We start from the raw sequence: 17814 nt of genomic DNA, 5'->3' as shown, positions 1-17814 counted from the left end.
CCTAAAGCCATTTTTAAAAGAATCTTTGTTATCCTAATGTCATCTGACTATCTTTAAATTTGACAGTCCGTGTAAAGGGCATCGGAGGTTAGAGTTTCTAGCACTTTTTCTCTGCGATGTTTTTCTCTGCGATGGAGACAGTACTGTGTGTGCCTTGTGTCACATCACGTAAGGCCTGGTTCTGGATCTCCTCGTGCTCTGGGTCCCACTGGACATGTAGCTCTGTTGTTTCGAGTCTCTATTTTAGGGCACATGAATCTGCAGGGCTTTTGTCAAGACCGTAGGTGAAGCATCTGACACTACACGGTACGTCATCCCCTGTAAGTCCAAGGGCATTGTCGTAGTTGATGCTCACTTTCACTCTGGACTGTCACATCACGCATAACAGTGTTTGCTTCCAAGGTGGAGGGGTTTGGGTATTTAGAAAGGCACCTGGATTTTGACGCGGGGAGACGGCACTGGCTCTGCGCCGCAGGAAGCAGCGCTCCCGCAGCGGGGTAAGGGAGCACGTGTCCCCCTGGCTCTGCGCCGCAGGAAGCAGCGCACCGGCAGCGGGGTAAGGGAGCACGTGTCCCCCTGGCTCTGCGCCGCAGGAAGCAGCGCACCAGCCCACCAGCAGCGGGGTAGGGGAGCACGTGTCCCCCTGGCTCTGCGCCGCAGGAAGCAGCGCACCGGCAGCGGGGTAAGGGAGCACGTGTCCCCCTGGCTCTGCGCCGCAGGAAGCAGCGCACCAGCCCACCAGCAGCGGGGTAGGGGAGCACGTGTCCCCCTGGCTCTGCGCCGCAGGAAGCAGTGCACCAGCAGCGGGGTAGGGGAGCACGTGTCCCCCTGGCTCTGCGCCACAGGAAGCAGCGCACCAGCAGCGGGGTAAGGGAGCACGTGTCCCCCTGGCTCTGCGCCGCAGGAAGCAGCGCACCAGCCCACCAGCAGCGGGGTAGGGGAGCACGTGTCCCCCTGGCTCTGCGCCACAGGAAGCAGCGCACCAGCAGCGGGGTAGGGGAGCACGTGTCCCCCTGGCTCTGCGCCACAGGAAGCAGCGCACCAGCAGCGGGGTAAGGGAGCACGTGTCCCCCTGGCTCTGCGCCGCAGGAAGCAGCGCACCAGCCCACCAGCAGCGGGGTAGGGGAGCACGTGTCCCCCTGGCTCTGCGCCGCAGGAAGCAGCGCACCAGCAGCGGGGTAGGGGAGCACGTGTCCCCCTGGCTCTGCGCCGCAGGAAGCGGCGCACCGGCAGCGGGGTAGGGGAGCACGTGTCCCCCTGGCTCTGCGCCGCAGGAAGCGGCGCACCGGCAGCGGGGTAGGGGAGCACGTGTCCCCCTGGCTCTGCGCCGCAGGAAGCAGCGCACCAGCAGCGGGGTAGGGGAGCACGTGTCCCCCTGGCTCTGCGCCACAGGAAGCAGCGCACCAGCAGCGGGGTAAGGGAGCACGTGTCCCCCTGGCTCTGCGCCGCAGGAAGCAGCGCACCAGCCGCGGGGTAAGGGAGCACGTGTCCCCCTGCTCCTGCGGCGTTCCAGGAGCGGGGCTCCCGGGGGCCCGGCCCTTGCAGAATTTGACAGTGTCCACGGAGTGTCTCCTGTGAGGGCCCCTCCTGAAATAACACTCCTGTGGGAGAGTCTCGGTGCCGTGTACCAGGGCAGTGGAGATGCCAGGGCTGCCTGCGGCCAGCGGAGGTGTGCCGAGCTTGTCCTGAGACAGAAGCCCGAGTGACGCTTCACAGGTTTCGTTTAGTACTTGGAAACCCACCCGAGAAGGTCACTCACGGAGCTCTGCTGTTTCTGTTGACAGTTTTTTGGAAGCAGAGGGGATGTGTCACTGCCCAGCCCACAGACTGTGTGTTCTGTTTGTGTTTTCCCGCCTGCCTAGCATTTGACAATTAATTAGGCATGGTAATTACCTGCTTTAATTTCGTGATTGCACATCCGATAATTACCCCTAATTCTGTAATAGGGAGGTTCCTGTACACAAAGGCAAATGACGATGAAGGTGAGAGGGTTACAATATTAACAGCTGCCACTGCTTACCGCCTGCTAAGCACGGTATCTCCTAACCACCCAGCCAGACTGGTGGTGTCCCCATTTTACAGACTGAGAAGCTGAGTCCTAAGGTGGCATATCATCGGCAGGGTCATGGCTGGCATGGGAAGGTGACCCAGGCCTCTCTCCCCACACAGTCTCGCACTGAGCCAGTCTGCCCTTGCATGAGGCCGCCGGCGTGCCTGAGGCCCAGCTTGCTGCTGGCGGTCAGCCTGCGCCCGTGCCTGGCAGACCTTTCAACAGGTCTGCGACCAAGTTTTCATTCTTCCCTCCCTCCCTCTCTCTCTGAAAGGGCTGATAGGTAGATACACTATATAGATGTGTAAATTTACATAGTTATGTGTGTGTTTCACATAAATACATTTTACTCCTGGAACATGCAATGTTTGATGGTTAGATGTGCTAACAAGATGTGAAGAATATTGTCCTCCATGTAATCTCTCAGTTCTCCTCCTGCCCTTAGGGCATAGCTACCAGCATGGTCCCCATTTTCCAAATGGAGGCTTAAAGAGGGGAATTAACTTACCCACGATCCCTTGCCTAGCAAGAGGTGGAACTGGGATTTGAATGCAGGTCTGCTGAGGCCAGAGTCTGGTCTCTGGACCCCTCTGAATGCTGACATCTGACCAGGTGTCATGTCCATGTGGATGCTCACCCCGTATAGTCCACTTAGATGCCTCCGGGTCATGAGTCAGGATATAAGCCTACTCTCCTGAGGATAGTGAAGGCATAGCTTCCCTCACACACACACACACACACACACACACACACACACACACACTTTTGCTTTTAAATCTAGGTTTAATATAAATATCAGACGTATAACTCAAGTTTTTGGTTCAGTGGATTTTTACTTTTGTATATACCTGTGTGACTACTACCCAGAAGGCTCTTTGTACCCTTTTGTATTCTGTGTAAGGATCCTTGCCTACCTCCAAAGTCATTATGATATGTTCTCTCCTTGTAGCTTTATGATTTTACTTTTCACATTGAGATCTGTGATCCCAAAAGAAATGAGTAAAAAAGCCATGCTCATGAATGCTCATAGCTGCCTTACTCATAAAAGTCCCAACCAGATACTTTCCACCCCAACAGAATGGGCAAGTAAGTGTATGTTTGTGCCGTGGAATACTATGCAGCAATGAACAAGGATAGACGAGCACTGTGCACAACAACATGAAGACATCTCACAAAGAGTACAGAGCATAAGAAACCACACACAAAGGGGCACACTCTGTATGAGCCCATTTAGTTTAGTCCAAAAACAAATGAAAGGAACCAGGGGTAGAGCGCTAAGTGGAGCAGGTGAGGGCAGTTTGTTCTGGATTCACTTTATTAATGGACTAAGGTTTTGCTATTTCTCCCTGCTGACTTCTCTTTACCCAAGTATTATTACAGGCATTCCTGAGGTAATTGTTCAAGTTAGAAAGAAACCTCAAAATTCAAACTTCCTCTTAAAACAGAAAAGGGAAGATTTGCCCAATTCCTGATGAGTTATTACCCTCCTGTTTTAGTTTTCTTTTGCTAAATGGAGAAGATTGTACTTGAAGTGGCTTTTTATTGCTTATTTTAAAAGACAGGCCCTGGCCGATTGGCTCAGTGGTAGAGCGTCGGCCTGGCGTGCGGGAGTCTCGGGTTCGATTCCCGGCCAGGGCACACAGGAGAAGCACCCATCTGCTTCTCCACCCCTCCCCCTCTCGTTCCTCTCTGTCTCTCTCTTCCCCTCCCGCAGCGAGGCTCCATTGGAGCAAAGATGGCCCGGGCGCTGAGGTTGGCTCCTTGGCCTCTGCCCCAGGCGCTAGAGTGGCTCTGGTTGCAACAGAGTGACGCCCCAGATGAGCAGAGCATCGCCCCCTGGTGGGCATGCCGGGTGGATCCTGGTCGGGCGCATGTGGGAGCCTGTCTGACTGCCTCCCCATTTCCAACTTCAGAAAAATAAAAATAATAATAAAAAGACAAATTGGTTTTGCCTCTCTGGTGGTGGCACAGTGGATAAAGCGTCGACCCAGAATGCTGAGGCCACCAGTTGAAAACCCTGAGGTCCCTGGCTCTGAGCACTGGTTCACCAGTGTGGGGTCGCTGGCTTGAGCAGGGGATCATCCACGCAATACCAGCGGTAGCCAGCTTAAGCCCAAAGGTTGCTGGCACGAAAAGCCCAAGATCACTGGCTTGAGTAAGGGGACACTGGCTCAGGCCTGGTCACTGCACGTAGGAGAAGCAATCAATGTACAACTAAAGTGAAAGCAACTACGAATTGACTCTTTCACTCTCTCTCTCTCTCTCTCTCTTAACTCTTTATTTCTATAAGGAATTATCTTTATGACTTAAGCGGAAGGAATTGGGCCTATCAAACTTAACGAGAATGGAAGAGCCTTTTAAAGTAAAAAGAAAGAAAAAGAGAGAAGAAAAAGAAAAGAGGAAGGGAGGGAGGATGGAAAGAAGGAAGGAAGGAAGGAAGGAAGGAAGGAAGGAGGGAAGGAAGGAAGGAAAGGGAAGAAAGGAAGAAAGGAAGAAAGAAAGAAATATAACTTTAGGGTATAAGCTCTTTCCATTCTTTAGTGAAATAAGTGCACAATTGGTTTAGTATAATTTAAAAGGACTACTCAATTTGCAGAGGAAGTTTTACAATTTTGGATGCTAAAAGCATTGTTGTTGAGGGTGGCCCTTTGAGTTAATTCTGGGCAATTTTAGTGCATTAGATTAGAAGGGAGAGGCGTAAATGAGAGGGTGCAATGAGTGGGAGACCCCTCTGAGAATACGTGAGCTGCTCAGGAAGGGGGCACTTGGACCTCACAGGGATCATCCAGGGCCCTTCCTTGGCAGGTGCTGTCTCTAACTGCTGGCACGGCTGGCTTGGAGCTCCCGGGGCTTCGGGAGACTTGGCTATTGCAGCAGCATGCTGTAATGCAAAGTGCTGGGCCTTAGGTGTCAGCAGACCTGGGTTCGAGTCCTGTATCTCCCCACTTCCTCCAAGCAAGTGACGCGCTCTGAGCCCAAGTCTTCATGTGTCAAAGGGGCAAGTACCCAGCACCTGCCTTGCAGATTCACTGAGGATGAAAGGAGAGATATGTGGGTGCCTGGTGCACCTCGCACACAACAGGTACTTTGTAAGTGGCAAGTATTAGTGTTGAAGGTATTTGTATTTTATTCCTTTGGATCTGGCCGTGGGCAACTCCACTCTTGCTGAATCTCTCTCAGAGCTCTATAACTTTAAATGTTAATCAGAAATATAAAGATTTGACTAGCATCCACACGACAGCAGAAAAGGAGAACATCTGTGCTTGACCTGAAGTCTGTGCTTGGTCTCCAGGGGCCGAGTGACTATCCCTCCTCCCCTCATTATCAGATGGCCTCCAGACGTAACAGCAGCTGGTGCCAGAAATGCCCACTGGCTACCTTGCCCCTTTGAAAGGCCTCGGTCTAATGATGCTGGCAGGAGTGAGGACGGTCACTAATCTAGACCTAATCTAGACGGAGGCACCCAGACCCTGTCTGCCCCTGGTTCCCTGGTGAGCTTGAGTGATCACTGGCCAGTGTCCGTGTGTGGCTGCTCTCCTGGCTTGACAGGGCCATACTCAGACAGCTGAGCTTTGAACAAAGAGGCTCCAAGATGGTTTTGCTGTTGCCTTTCTCCTTGAGTATTAAATCCTCCAAATAAGGCCTCCTGCCTTGTTCCATGAGCACTTTGGTCTTGACAATGAAATGGGAGTGGAGGATAGATGGGAAGAGACCCAGTGATGTACTTGGAGTTTATACTTCACCTGAGGACTCAGGATCAGAACTTGAGGGCTGTAAAGGGACCCAGAGACCACCCAGCTCAACCCTGCACAGTGCAGGTGGGCGGGGAAGCTTCGAGCAGCACACAGGTGGCGGGAGGGGCCCCATCTCCCCGTCTCAGCGGCAGAGCTGCTTTCCCGTACGCCTGGCGATAACACACTTGAGATAGACTGTGGAGCTATTATGGGGAGGGGCATTATGTTTTGTATTTTTTTTTAAGTAATTTTAATGATCCACAACAAAATTTGCTCTAAGGCCCTAGGACTATGCCTCAGTGGTATTCTGTATACTAGTGCTTTACTAAGCAGAAATTCTGTAGTAGAGATCATGAAGCTAAGACAGGTGTGACGTATAAAATTTTCAGAACTTCATGCTTTTGATTGTGATGATAACAGCGCAATCACAATAATTACGCAGCAGCCGAACCCTGTGGAGGCCCAGGTGTTTTTATGAATGCTTTCAGGCATCATTTTTGTATTATACCCATTTCTCAGACCAGTAAAAGACGCATTTGCCTACCACCGCATAGCTAGTAGGAGGTGGAGGCGCTGACTTCGGGGGGCCGCTGCGGCTCAGGAACCGGCCGTGCATGTCGGGATGTGTCCCTACCTCAGTCACACCACTGGAGGAAATCCATGATAAAGCCAAATGGCAAGACCAGAGATTTCCAAGTTCCAAATCTTTGTCATTTTTCCAGTGACAACATAATCAATAAGGTGATTTTTAAAATTTAATTTTATGAAGTACAATTGACATATAACATTATATTAGTTACAAGTATATGGTACAATGACTTGATGTACGTATATGTTTATGAATATGTATTGCAAAATGACCCCACGATATCTAGCTAATATCCTTAATGAGATTATTTTAAATTACCTATTTATTTATTGAACACTCATGTGGCACCCAGGCCTTGTAAGCCCATTATACGTGTGAACTCATTTAATCCTCCCAGGCCCAGTGAGGGAGATGATGTGATCATCCTTATTCCAGAAAGGAGGAGTGAAGGCACAGAGAAGTTAAGTGACTTTCCTAGGGCGCACAGCTAGTGCGCAGCAGGGCCAGGATTTCAGTCAGGGACTTGGGATGCACAGTGTGTGCCCTTGACCACCTCCATGCATTGTATCTCCTTACTGGTCAATGATTATGTCACATCTTCCCCGTTCTGCCAAAAGGGTCTTCCTCGACTCCGTGCCCTAGGCATCACACCCACGACATTCCCTCTTCTCGGGCAGCTTACTCATATCCTCAGTCCGGTGGGTACCCGGGATGGGGAAGGGGGGTATTTGTCACACCAGTCCCCTGGCTCATAAGAGGAAGGATTTGAACTGATGGTTTCTGAGCCCCTTCCTAACCCACTATCCTTAAGTTCTGAGTTCTCGAATGCCTGCGTCACCCACAGCAGGAGATACGACAGGGAGAAAGTTGGAAGGGCAAGGGATGCTATTTCCAGGACAGGATATTTGGTCTGATCTGGGCATTTTATAGAATGTTTTAAAGAAAGGCAGGCAAATTGACACCACCCTGGTTGTAAAGAAATGTTTAAGAATTTAGGAAGTTAAAGAATTTTAAGGAAAACGGGCACTCTCCTGGGTTGCCAAAACAAGGGGCGGAGCCTGGAGCTGGATGGGGTGACAACGCAGGAGCCCTCCCGACACAGGGCGGCTGCGTGCACCTGCTCCAGAACCCAGCTGGCGTCCTTCATGGGCAGTCAGTGATGGAATTGGGCAAGGGCGGTGAACATGATTCCATGGGGGAAACTACAGGCTAGCACAACTAGGGGCCTGGGGGGTAAACGGTAGCCATGTACCATTGGAGAGTTTACCCTCTGGGCTGTCCTTCATTCCTCTAATTTCTATAAATGAATTTGTAACATCTTCCCACGTGGCACTGCTGCCGCTTTTGGCCCACAGACCACACCCTTGAGTAAGAAGTGATCCTGGACCTTTCTGAACATGTTTCAGTTTTTCTTTTAGCAGGCGGCCACCAAACCTAAGTTGGTCTGGTTGACTTAGGATAGAGCACGACTTTCAACTCCTTTATTCCAGAACTTCCTGTTTCCCCACTGACGCAGCCTGAAGATTGCACGGGCTTCTCTGACGGCTCTCCCACATTACTCACTTCGCTCAAACTTACTAAGACCTTGACGTCTGTGTCCCACCGGCGGCTGCTGGGCTGTGTCTGCCCATCTGTACATGGTGTTCTTTGGATTTTATGGCAGGTCCTGACATTGAGCTTTTGAATTTCATCACATTGGACTAGATTCATCCCTCAGGCCAGCTGAGGTCACTTGATTTGTCATCTAGTCTATTTACTGTCTCTCTTAGCTTGGAGGCATCTAATAAACTCGATAGGCCTCTTTCTCCATCTAATTCCATAGGAAACTTCTAATCATTCGTTGTAGTTCTCCGGGTTCAGTCCTCCTTTCTCTGTCTTGTTCAAATATTGTGAGAGACCTTGATGGTCACCGAATCAAAGTTCAAATACATGATGTCCGCATCAGGGATGTTGGATGGATTTCACGTAGAAGCAGAATTTATCATCACATTGAGATGCTTATTTTTATGGTTAAATAGGTTTTAAGATATGTATTGACATTTACTAATTGCAATTTACACTAGCCATTCATCATTGGGACTGTATTTTCTGGTCTGTCCTTTACTCGTATAGTTTTAAAAATGCATGGATCGCCCTGGCCAGTTGGCTCAGTGGTAGAGCGTCGGCCTGGCGTGCAGAAGTCCCGGGTTCGATTCCCGGCCAGGGCACACAGGAGAAGCGCCCATCTGCTTCTCCACCCCTCCCCCTTTCCTTCCTCTCTGTCTCTCTCTTCCCCTCCCGCAGCGAGGCTCCATTGGAGCAAAGATGGCCTGGTCGCTGGGGATGGCTCCTTGGCCTCTGCCCCAGGTGCTAGAGTGGCTCTGGTCGCGACAGAGCGACGCCCCAGAGGGGCAGAGCATCGCCCCCTGGTGGGCAGAGCTTCGCCCCCTGGTGGGCGTGCCGGGTGGATCCCGGTCGGGTGCATGTGGGAGTCTGTCTGACTGTCTATCCCCGTTTCCAGCTTCAGAAAAATACAAAAAAAAAAAAAAAAAATGCATGGATCTCTCTCCCACGTCTCCGCCCTCCCTTGCAGTGTAGCTGCTGTGTGTCCCTGGAAGGTGCTGATGGAACAGCCCCCACACTTTGTACCCTCACAGTGTGCTCTTGGGCGTTACAACTTGATTAAAAGATGGTTTATGTCCCAGTTGTGCTTATCCCATCTGGACAGGCCCGTCCGCCCAGTTGGGCTGGTCTCTCACCCCTCCCACCTTCCCCAGATTGAGTTCCCTGCCTCCATATGGTGGTCTGCGTGGTGCCAGCAGCTGCATTGCTCCTGTGCCCGAATGCTGTCCATGCCGCCCTGGGAGGAGGTGCTGGTCGTCAGCTCCATTGTACAGGTGGGGAAACACGCGGCCTGAGAGGAGGAATGGACTCTCACCAGCAACCTGTCACTGCTGCAGAACGCATGTGACAAAAGCATGAACGGTGCTCCGCTGAGATGAACTGGGGAAAGATGTGCGGTGTGACGTTCCCTAACAGGCCCGGTGCCTCCTTCATGCCCGTTCGCTCGCTCAGCATTACCGAGCCCCTCCTCTGCGCCAGGCACGGGCCTCCAGTGGCACTGGAGACGGATGTGGCCTCCGCCCTCAAGGAACTGGTTGCCACAAGGGGAGCCCTTCGTAATGAAGTTTAAAGAGAAGTTTCCATTTTCTTTCTCTTTCCTTGTCTCGACAGGTCTACATCCGGATAAAAGATGACGAGTGGAATGTGTACCGGCGGTACACTGAGTTCAGGACTTTGCACCACAAGTTACAGAACAAGTACCCTCAAGTGAGGGCCTACAACTTCCCGCCCAAGAAGGCCATTGGGAACAAGGTAGCGTCCCCGTGGGGGGCAGGTGGTCAGCACCACTGCCTGCCCTGGGGAGACTGTTTCTTCACGTTCCCCGGGTACAGTTTGAACAGACGTGCGATGCAGGCATCCTGGGGGTCTGGGGACCTGAAGGTGCGCAGCCCACTGTGGGCTCTTGGCTTCGCGCAGCAAGAACTCAAATGGCTGGCAGCAGAGTGTGAAGGGAAGGAGCGTTCATCAGCGAAGCCGTGAGGCAGAGCAGCCTCCCCAGCGGGAGTCCTGCCTCTGCGGAGGTCCACCTAACCGAGGCCAGGGCACTCAGGCAGGGCGGGCGTATTCAGGCTTTGTCTGGAAAGGCCATTTTGTGTCCTTGTATGGGCTTTTCCATGTCCAGTTGTGGCCCTCCAGGCGTGCTGTGCAGTGTGCTAATGTATCACAATGTGCACATAATGAGGCTAGGGTCACCATCGGTGCGATTGGTCTCCATGTTGGATCCAGCTGGTTGTAAGCTATAAGTACATTGGGGGTTGAGCTTGCTGTCTCCTTGCAAGTCCCTGTAGCCCTTAGAGGTTACAGCCACATATCGTATCGCACATGCTCCTCTAAACATATAACTCAAAAACTGGCTGATACAAGAAAAAAAAAAGTAGTCACCCATAATTCCACCACCTAAAGAAAATCACATCATGTTTTGTTTGTATAGATCCACTTATATCTCTAGGGAAGGGGTTGGTAAACTTGTTATTTAAAGGGCCAGAGAGTAAATGTTCCTGGCTGTGTGAACCATATTATTTCAGCTGGAAATACTCAGCTCTGCCCTTGTGCTGTGAAAGCAGCAACAGACACCGTGGGCACAAATGGGCGTAGCTGTGTGCCAACAAAACCTTATTTGTGAGGCGAGATGGCAGCTGGGTTTGGCTGCGGGTCATAGTTTGCCGACCTCTATTTTCGACCATAAAAATATTTCCTCGTTCTCAGCCACAGTTGTTATGATATGTGTTTGGACTTGTGATGTGGAGTTATTTCCCAAGCAGAGCTTTCTCAAAAGAGTTTCTTTTGTTATAGGGCTCCCGAGGCTTAATAATTTATAATGACATAATTTGTTTCCGTGGAGAAGGGAGACGCTAGTCCTCCGCAGGTTTACTGGTTGGTTGGTTTTCATTCATTCAGCAGGTGCTTCCTGAGCACCCGTTGTGCGTCCCGGTGCAGGCGGCAGGAGCCCAGCACCTAGAAGGCAGCCTGGGCTCAGCACAGGGCCCTGCTGAAGGGCTGCTTCCGCCTGTGGGCGTCCTGTTGCCATCCCTCGTGTTCGCTAGAGCCGCAGCTCTCCATCTTGGCTGTACTTGGATCACTTGGAGAGTTTTAAAAGCTACTGAGACTTGCTCACCCCCAGCCCCATTCTGATTTAGTTTGTCTGGAGGGGAGGCCTGGGTCCCTAGTTTGAAAGCTCTCTAGGTAACTCCAGTATTCAGCTGAACTGGTGATCCCCTTGCGTTGGAGTCAAGGAGGCAGTGGAGACACTCCTGCGATTGCAGTGTGTTAACCAGCCTGGTAGGGACAGCTCAGCCAGATGAGCTCAGGCCGTGCGCCTTCTCAGGACCTGTGAGAAACTGGGTCTGGGTGAGAGCGACCCCTTTACTACCTTGGTTCTCAGAGTGTGGCCCCTGACCAGTAGAAGCACCATCCCTGGGGGCTTGATAGGAAACCAGATGACCAGGCCCCACCCCAAGCCTGCCAAGTACAGGCTCCGAGGCTGGGACCCGGAAGTCTGGGCTAAACAAGCCCCTGGGTGGTGCTGATGCACGAGGCTGTGGAGAACCACAGTGCCGTCTTGTATTGACCAAGCCCTGGGGCAGGTTCCATGTGGGACGCACTTCCCAGTTTCTCTCCTGAAGAGGTGGCATGCCAGGATTCCCTTCCATCTTTTTTTTTTTTTTTTTTTGTATTATATTACTTTTAAGTGTACAGCATAATGGTTAGATATTTCACTTATAGCTTATGAAGCAATCACCCTGATAAGTCAAGTCTGGTACCGGTCTGACACTGTAGGTAGTTATTACAGTATTATTGACTGTACTCCCCACGCTGTGCTTCACATCCCTGGGACTGTTTTGTAGCTGGCAATCTGCACTCCTTAATCTCTTCACCTTTTTTATCCAGCCCCCAACCCCTCCTCATGGCAGCCATCAGTCTGCTCTCTGTGTCTATGAGTTTGTTTCTGTTTTGTGTGTTTACTTTTTATTTATTTTTTTTAGATTTCACATATAAATGAAAGCACATGGCATTTGTCTTGGTCTGGCTTATTTCACTTAGCATAATACCCTGTAGGTCCATTTATCTTGTTGCAAATGGCAAGATTTCATTCTTTTTTCTGAGTAATATTTCATTGTATATACGTACCACATTTTTTTATCCATTCATTTATCAGTGGACAATTAGATTGCTTCCACAACTTGGTTATTGTAAATAATGCCACAGTGAACATTGTGGTGCATATGTCTTTTCGAATTAGTGTTTTAGATGTCTTCAGATAAATACCCAGAAGTAGAATCTCTGAGTCATAAGTCAGTGCCATTTTTAATTTTTTAAGTAACCTCCATACTGTTTTCTGTAGTGACTGCTCCAATCTGCATTCCCATCAACAGTGCAGGAGGCTTCCCTTTCCCCAAATCCTTGCCAACACTTGTTCATTGAGTTATTGCTGATAGCCATTCTGACAGGTGTGATGTGGTATCTCATTGTGATTTTAATTTGCATTTCTCTGAATTTCCTTCCATCGTTATCTTAGAAAACCAGAGCAAGAGTTTCCAATAACCCGCTTTGAACATTTGTAAGTCCCATAGGGAAAACTGTTACTGACTGTAATGTTTACATATTCATAGATATCAGTGTTTAAACCAGATTAGAAATCTGATCACATCACGGTTTGTTAAATCTTAATTTAAACAGTTACAAAGCAGTTTATCTCAGGCCCAGAATTAATCTGTCATTCCATTTCTTCTGTTGAAGAAAACTGGAGCTAAGCCCATAAAAATGGAAGACTTAGAAATTCTACGGTTGTTCATAGCAAGGGGTGCAATAGAAAACGAGGGTGAAATCATATACTGATTTAATCTAATGACTCGTAGGCTTGTACACATTTTGGGACCCATCCAGAATGTCTTAACATGTCATAAAGCAGAATTCTGCCTAACCATCCTATTATCGGTATAAGGTATTCTCACTTGCAGAAAGCATTTCGCTGAAGCCGCCCTTTCAAGACACCTTCTCCTTCAGGGAACTCGGCCTGTCTGTATCTTGCTGAGGAAAATTTGTGTAAGGCTGAACTGGGTCATCCACATGACGATATGCCCAGTGTTGTGTGTTCACTTCCTGTGGCAGCACACATTGATCATCTTACAGCTCTGGGGGTCATAAGTCCAAAACTGGCCTCCTGTGCTGATGTCAAGGTGTTGGCAGGGCTGTACCGTAGTCCAGCCGGAGGCTCCAGGGGAGGAGCTGTTCTTGCCCCTTTCCGCTTCTAGAAGACACCACGTTCCTGAGCCGTGGCCCTCCTGTGTCTTCAGCGCTGCAGTCACATGGCTCTGACCTCTGCTTTTTTGAGCAGCGTCACACCTCCTTCCTTGACTCTGGCCATGTTGCTCTTGTAAGGACCATTGTGATCACAGTGGGCCACCCAGATAACCCTTGTAAACTTCTGCCTCCAGAGCCTTCACTTAATCCCACCTGCAAAGTCCTTGTTGTTGTGCAAGTTAAAATATTCACAGGCTCTGGGGTTGTTAGAATGACATCTTTGGGGGCACACATTGCTGAATGCTTTCTCTGTGGTCTGAGTAAGCCCCTCCCTAGCTTGCACCTCCTCAAAGCTTAAGGTTAGCAAAACTTAAGACACCACCAGTCCTAAGAACCCTGGGGGCAAGGCTTGGTGTAGGGAGCTGAAACTCGGGCCTGAGGAGTCAGGGTCTGTCTGGGACTGGGTAATTGAGAACCAGCCTGAAGCAGGGCCAGGGCCAGGGCCTGCCAGGACTTGCCCCCCGAGGAGGGTCATCGGGTAATTGAGAACCAGCCTGAAGCAGAGCCAGGGCCAGGGCCTGCCGGGACTTGCCCCCCGAGGAGGGTCGTCCTCAGCCCTGCTTCTGATGCGCATGAACATTGTCAATTTTGAGAATGACTTTGAGCAGCTGTGGGTTTCTTCCTGTGAAATCTGTGCCAATGGGGCAGCGCTTCCCCCACGTCCTTTTCCATCAGTGCAACTCTGTTTGCAAATAAATGAGCTTGGGAATGCAGGGCACCATCTTGGCGGGCCTGGCCCAGTGCTGACTGACTCATCCAAATGCTCCAGCTGGTTCTTAAGTAGATCTTTGGTCTGGCTCCCTGAGGTCCGGGCTGGATCTGACAGTGTTCTCTGCTGCTCAGGAACCCGACAGCTCGTGAGCAGTCATGGGCCTCTGCCTCTTGTAGCAGCCTATGCAACCCTTAGCCTTTAATTGGCTGGTCATGCCATGATGGTACTTTGATTCTCTCCCCAGCATTTGGCTCAGGCATACCCGCTTCCCTTAAGTACACTTTAGCTGCTACCCAGCACAGAGCTGAGGGCCCATCTGGTTTTCTAGTGTAGATGGAGTCAGAATGCAGGTCCATCTGATTTTCAAGTGCAGACTGAGTCAGAAAGCTTAGGAGAACTGCCAATGAACTCTGTGAAGCGACCAAGCATGTGCTGACCCCGTTGGGCCTAATAGCACAGGGTACCTGCTTTGATACTCTGAGGGCAAATTTTTTAGAGAGCTTTGATTCTAAATTGGACCGGAAAAATCTTCCAGGTCAGAATCTTTCCTTCAAGAATGATGCTCTTGGCACTTGGACCATTAAGACATACAGATACACTATCTTCAGGAGTACTAAGTTATATATACTTTGCTACGCTAGGCCTTGGATTCATTAAATAAATCACTGCAGAATCCACAGGCCTGGACAGTACTCAAGGGCATACTAAACATAGGTTAACCGGCCCTGGCTGGTGGCTCAATGGATAGAACATTGGCCTGGCATATGGACATCCCAGGTTTGAGTCCCAGTGAAGGCACACAGGAGAAGCAACCATCTGCTTCTCCCCCCTACCCTCTCCCCATTCTCTCCCTCTCCCCTTCTCTCTCTCCCCTCCTTCTCTCCCTCCCCTCCTTCTCTCCCTCTTTCCCTCCTTAGCCAGTGGCTCAATTGGTTTGAGCATGGCCCCATGCCCTGAGGATAGTGTTGTTGGAGTGCGTCAGCCTCAGGCACTAAAAATAGCTTGGTACTCAAGCATTGGTCCTAGATGGGGTTTCCAGGTGGATCCCGGTTGGGGTGCATGTGGGAGTCTGCCTCACTATCTCCCCTCTTCTCACCTAAAAACAAAACAGCAAATATAGGTTAGCCTTTTTTAATTCATCTGTTGAGTATCTTTCTAGCCTGAATTTCTAGCTGTTTCCCCCAATGATGCCAATTACAGAAGTAAAATGTAATTTTAACCCCAATTTGAACTTTTTTAATTGATAAAATTAACACATTGTGTAGTTTGTGCATACAGGATTTGTTTTTACCAAAGTATTTTGTTTGCCTTGATAGACCAGACCTGTGCTTACTTGTAAATGCACTGATGCCCAGAGTACCCACTAGAAATAGCCATGCCTTCACATCAAGCCCACATCTTGTTAAAATAGTTACTGAATATCAGTCCACCTCTTGATAAAGTTTATACCTTTGTAGATGAGTTGTATACATAATAGTTGTGTATTAAAGTTACTCATTAATGTTTAAATATCACAGACATAGGGCTGACATCAGTCAGGATAGGCTTGGTTAGGCCGAGTAAACAAACAACTCCTTGATCTTGGCAGACCAGACCAAGCAAGGCGTTTTTTTGGCTCACACGTCGTATCCACCGTGGGTTGGCTGGCTGGGAGCTCCTCTCATCACAGGGTCAGGGCCAGGCTGCTGGAGGCTCTGTCTGCGCATGGAGCCAGCAGGAGCCAGGGACAGAGGCAGGGGAGACACTGGTCCTTCAGCCTTCTGTATGGAAGTAAATCATGTCAATTTCACTCACATTTTATTGGCCAGAGCAAGTTACAGGGCCATGCCCAGTGCCGGGGAGGGGGGGGTGGGGGGCAGGTGCGGGGTGGGGGAGTCCACTGCTACCATGTGTGGAGGAGAACCGGCTCCCGGGACCACCGTGGGGTGGCATTTCTCTTGAGCTGCATTATCAAGCAGCACTGAGGCAATACAAGAGCAGAACTCCACTAACCGGGTGGTCTCTACTTCTAAGTGACCCCAGCTAGCTACTTCCCTCCTTCCTTGCCTGGACGATCCCAACCCAGCCACTGTCGCCTCTGCCACGAGCAGCTCCAGTGGCTGCCCTTTCCCTCTCCTGCCTAACAGTCCGTTTCCCACACGGCAGCCGCAGGGAGGTCTGTGTACGGAAATCAGACGGTGTCGCTGTGATGAACATCCCCCAGGGCACCCATGGTGGGTAAATTCAGGACTGTTTACTGCGACGTGCGAGGGGGCCCTGATCGTGCCCACACCCTCCCCTGCCTGCCTTGCCTCGTGCCCCTCTCCTCTCCCTCCACACCCAGCCACGCTGACCGCTGACACTTCCACGCTGTTCTCGCATCATGACCTCTTCACCCGCTGCCCCTTGGCCAGGAGTGGCCCTTCCCCGGCCTCTCAGGGGCAGCTCCCCAGTGCTTCGGGTCTCTCAGCTCAAATCCCACCTGCTCAGGGAGGGGCCTTTCCTGGCCACCCCTGCCAGCACCACCCCTCTGGTCACTCTAGTCCACTGCACTGTTTCACTCTCGAGCACGCACCATGCATGGAAGTGATTATCTGTGTACTTGAGTATCACCTGTCTCTCCACACTGGGACGGCAGTGCACGGACAGGGCCCGGGTCTGTCTCCGCCCTCTGCTGTCTCCCCCGCGCCCAGAATAGTACCTGAGATACTTACAGATAGCCTGAATTAATGAATAAACAAACCAACAGAAGTTTCCCTTTTATTCCTTTCTTCCCTTCCCTGGGTTCTGGGCACAAATTCAAAACAAATCTAAATTCCAAAAGTGAGCAGAGTAACTTTCAGGTGACCTGGGTGATTGTTCTCACTCTACTTGTGAGTGAATGCGTTCTGCAGAATGGGCAGGCAGCTGCCGGCCTTTGGGGACAAGAGCAATGGCTTTCGAACGACCAGATCCCTCTGCAAATGGACTTTGCCAGCTTGGAGGCTTAGGTAAAAAACTCACTTTTGATGATGCTACTAAAGTCCACATTATTGCTCAGGGAGCAAATGAGGGTTGTGGGGCTGTCATTCCTTCTTAGGATAATAGCATTGGTCTCCGAAAGTTCATTTGGCATTAGGCAAGGCAATCACTTTCCCCTGGAGCCGCAGATAATTTAACTTGTTGGAGAAATTGTGCATTAAAATCCTCATTAAAAACACATACACCAGTGTATGGCGAGGAACCGACTGGCGCTCACTGAGCCGTGCAGGGCGCCTTTGCAGCTCCCTGGGAATCCCAGATTTACACACAGCCCCGGGGATGGCAGCACCCAGCAGTGGAGGGAGATAGTGGCAGGCAGGGGTGGGCATCAGAAAGAATGCTAAAGCTGGTTAATTTTCCCATTTGGAAAACACATCCAGAGTGCAGGGTGTCCTGCTAGGTGTAGAGGTTACAAAGATCATTTAAAGTACAGTCTCTGCCTTCACGAAGTTCATGATCGTGTCGGGAGGAAGACAAGGAACTCGGTTCTCCTGGAAGAGTCCTCCGAGCTGGAGGAGGGGCCCAGTGTGCTCTGGAGAAGAGGGAGGAGGGGAAGCAGGGGTGCTTTCTGCAGGAGCTGAAATGCGTAGAGGGCCAGCAGGAGCCTGAATTAATCTTACAAGTGAGGAAGCACGGTCCGTTCAGGGGACAGCCTTTCCTTCTGTGCACCCTGTTTCCTCATGCTTCTTGTATTAGTGTCCTATTGCTGCATAACAAATTTCCACAAACCTAGGAGCCTAAAACAACATGTATTTACAACCTGATAGTTCAGTAGGTCAGAAGTCTACCATGGGTCTCACGGGGCTAGAGTGAAGGTGCCAGTAGG

At 50.6% G+C, this 17814-nt stretch overlaps 1 protein-coding gene across 1 annotated transcript in view; it reads left to right on the top strand.

Annotated features, from left to right (window-relative positions):
* Positions 1-17814, top strand: part of SNX29 (sorting nexin 29) — a 563948-nt gene that overhangs the window by 463945 nt on the left and 82189 nt on the right. The window contains exon 19 of the mRNA XM_066382590.1: positions 9587-9727. Coding sequence (XP_066238687.1) covers positions 9587-9727 — 141 coding nt within the window. The remainder of the gene's footprint in view (positions 1-9586; positions 9728-17814) is intronic.

This window comes from Saccopteryx leptura, chromosome 4 (genome assembly GCF_036850995.1).
Source record: "Saccopteryx leptura isolate mSacLep1 chromosome 4, mSacLep1_pri_phased_curated, whole genome shotgun sequence".
NCBI lineage: Eukaryota > Metazoa > Chordata > Mammalia > Chiroptera > Emballonuridae > Saccopteryx > Saccopteryx leptura.
This window is presented reverse-complemented; position numbering and strand designations above follow the sequence as displayed.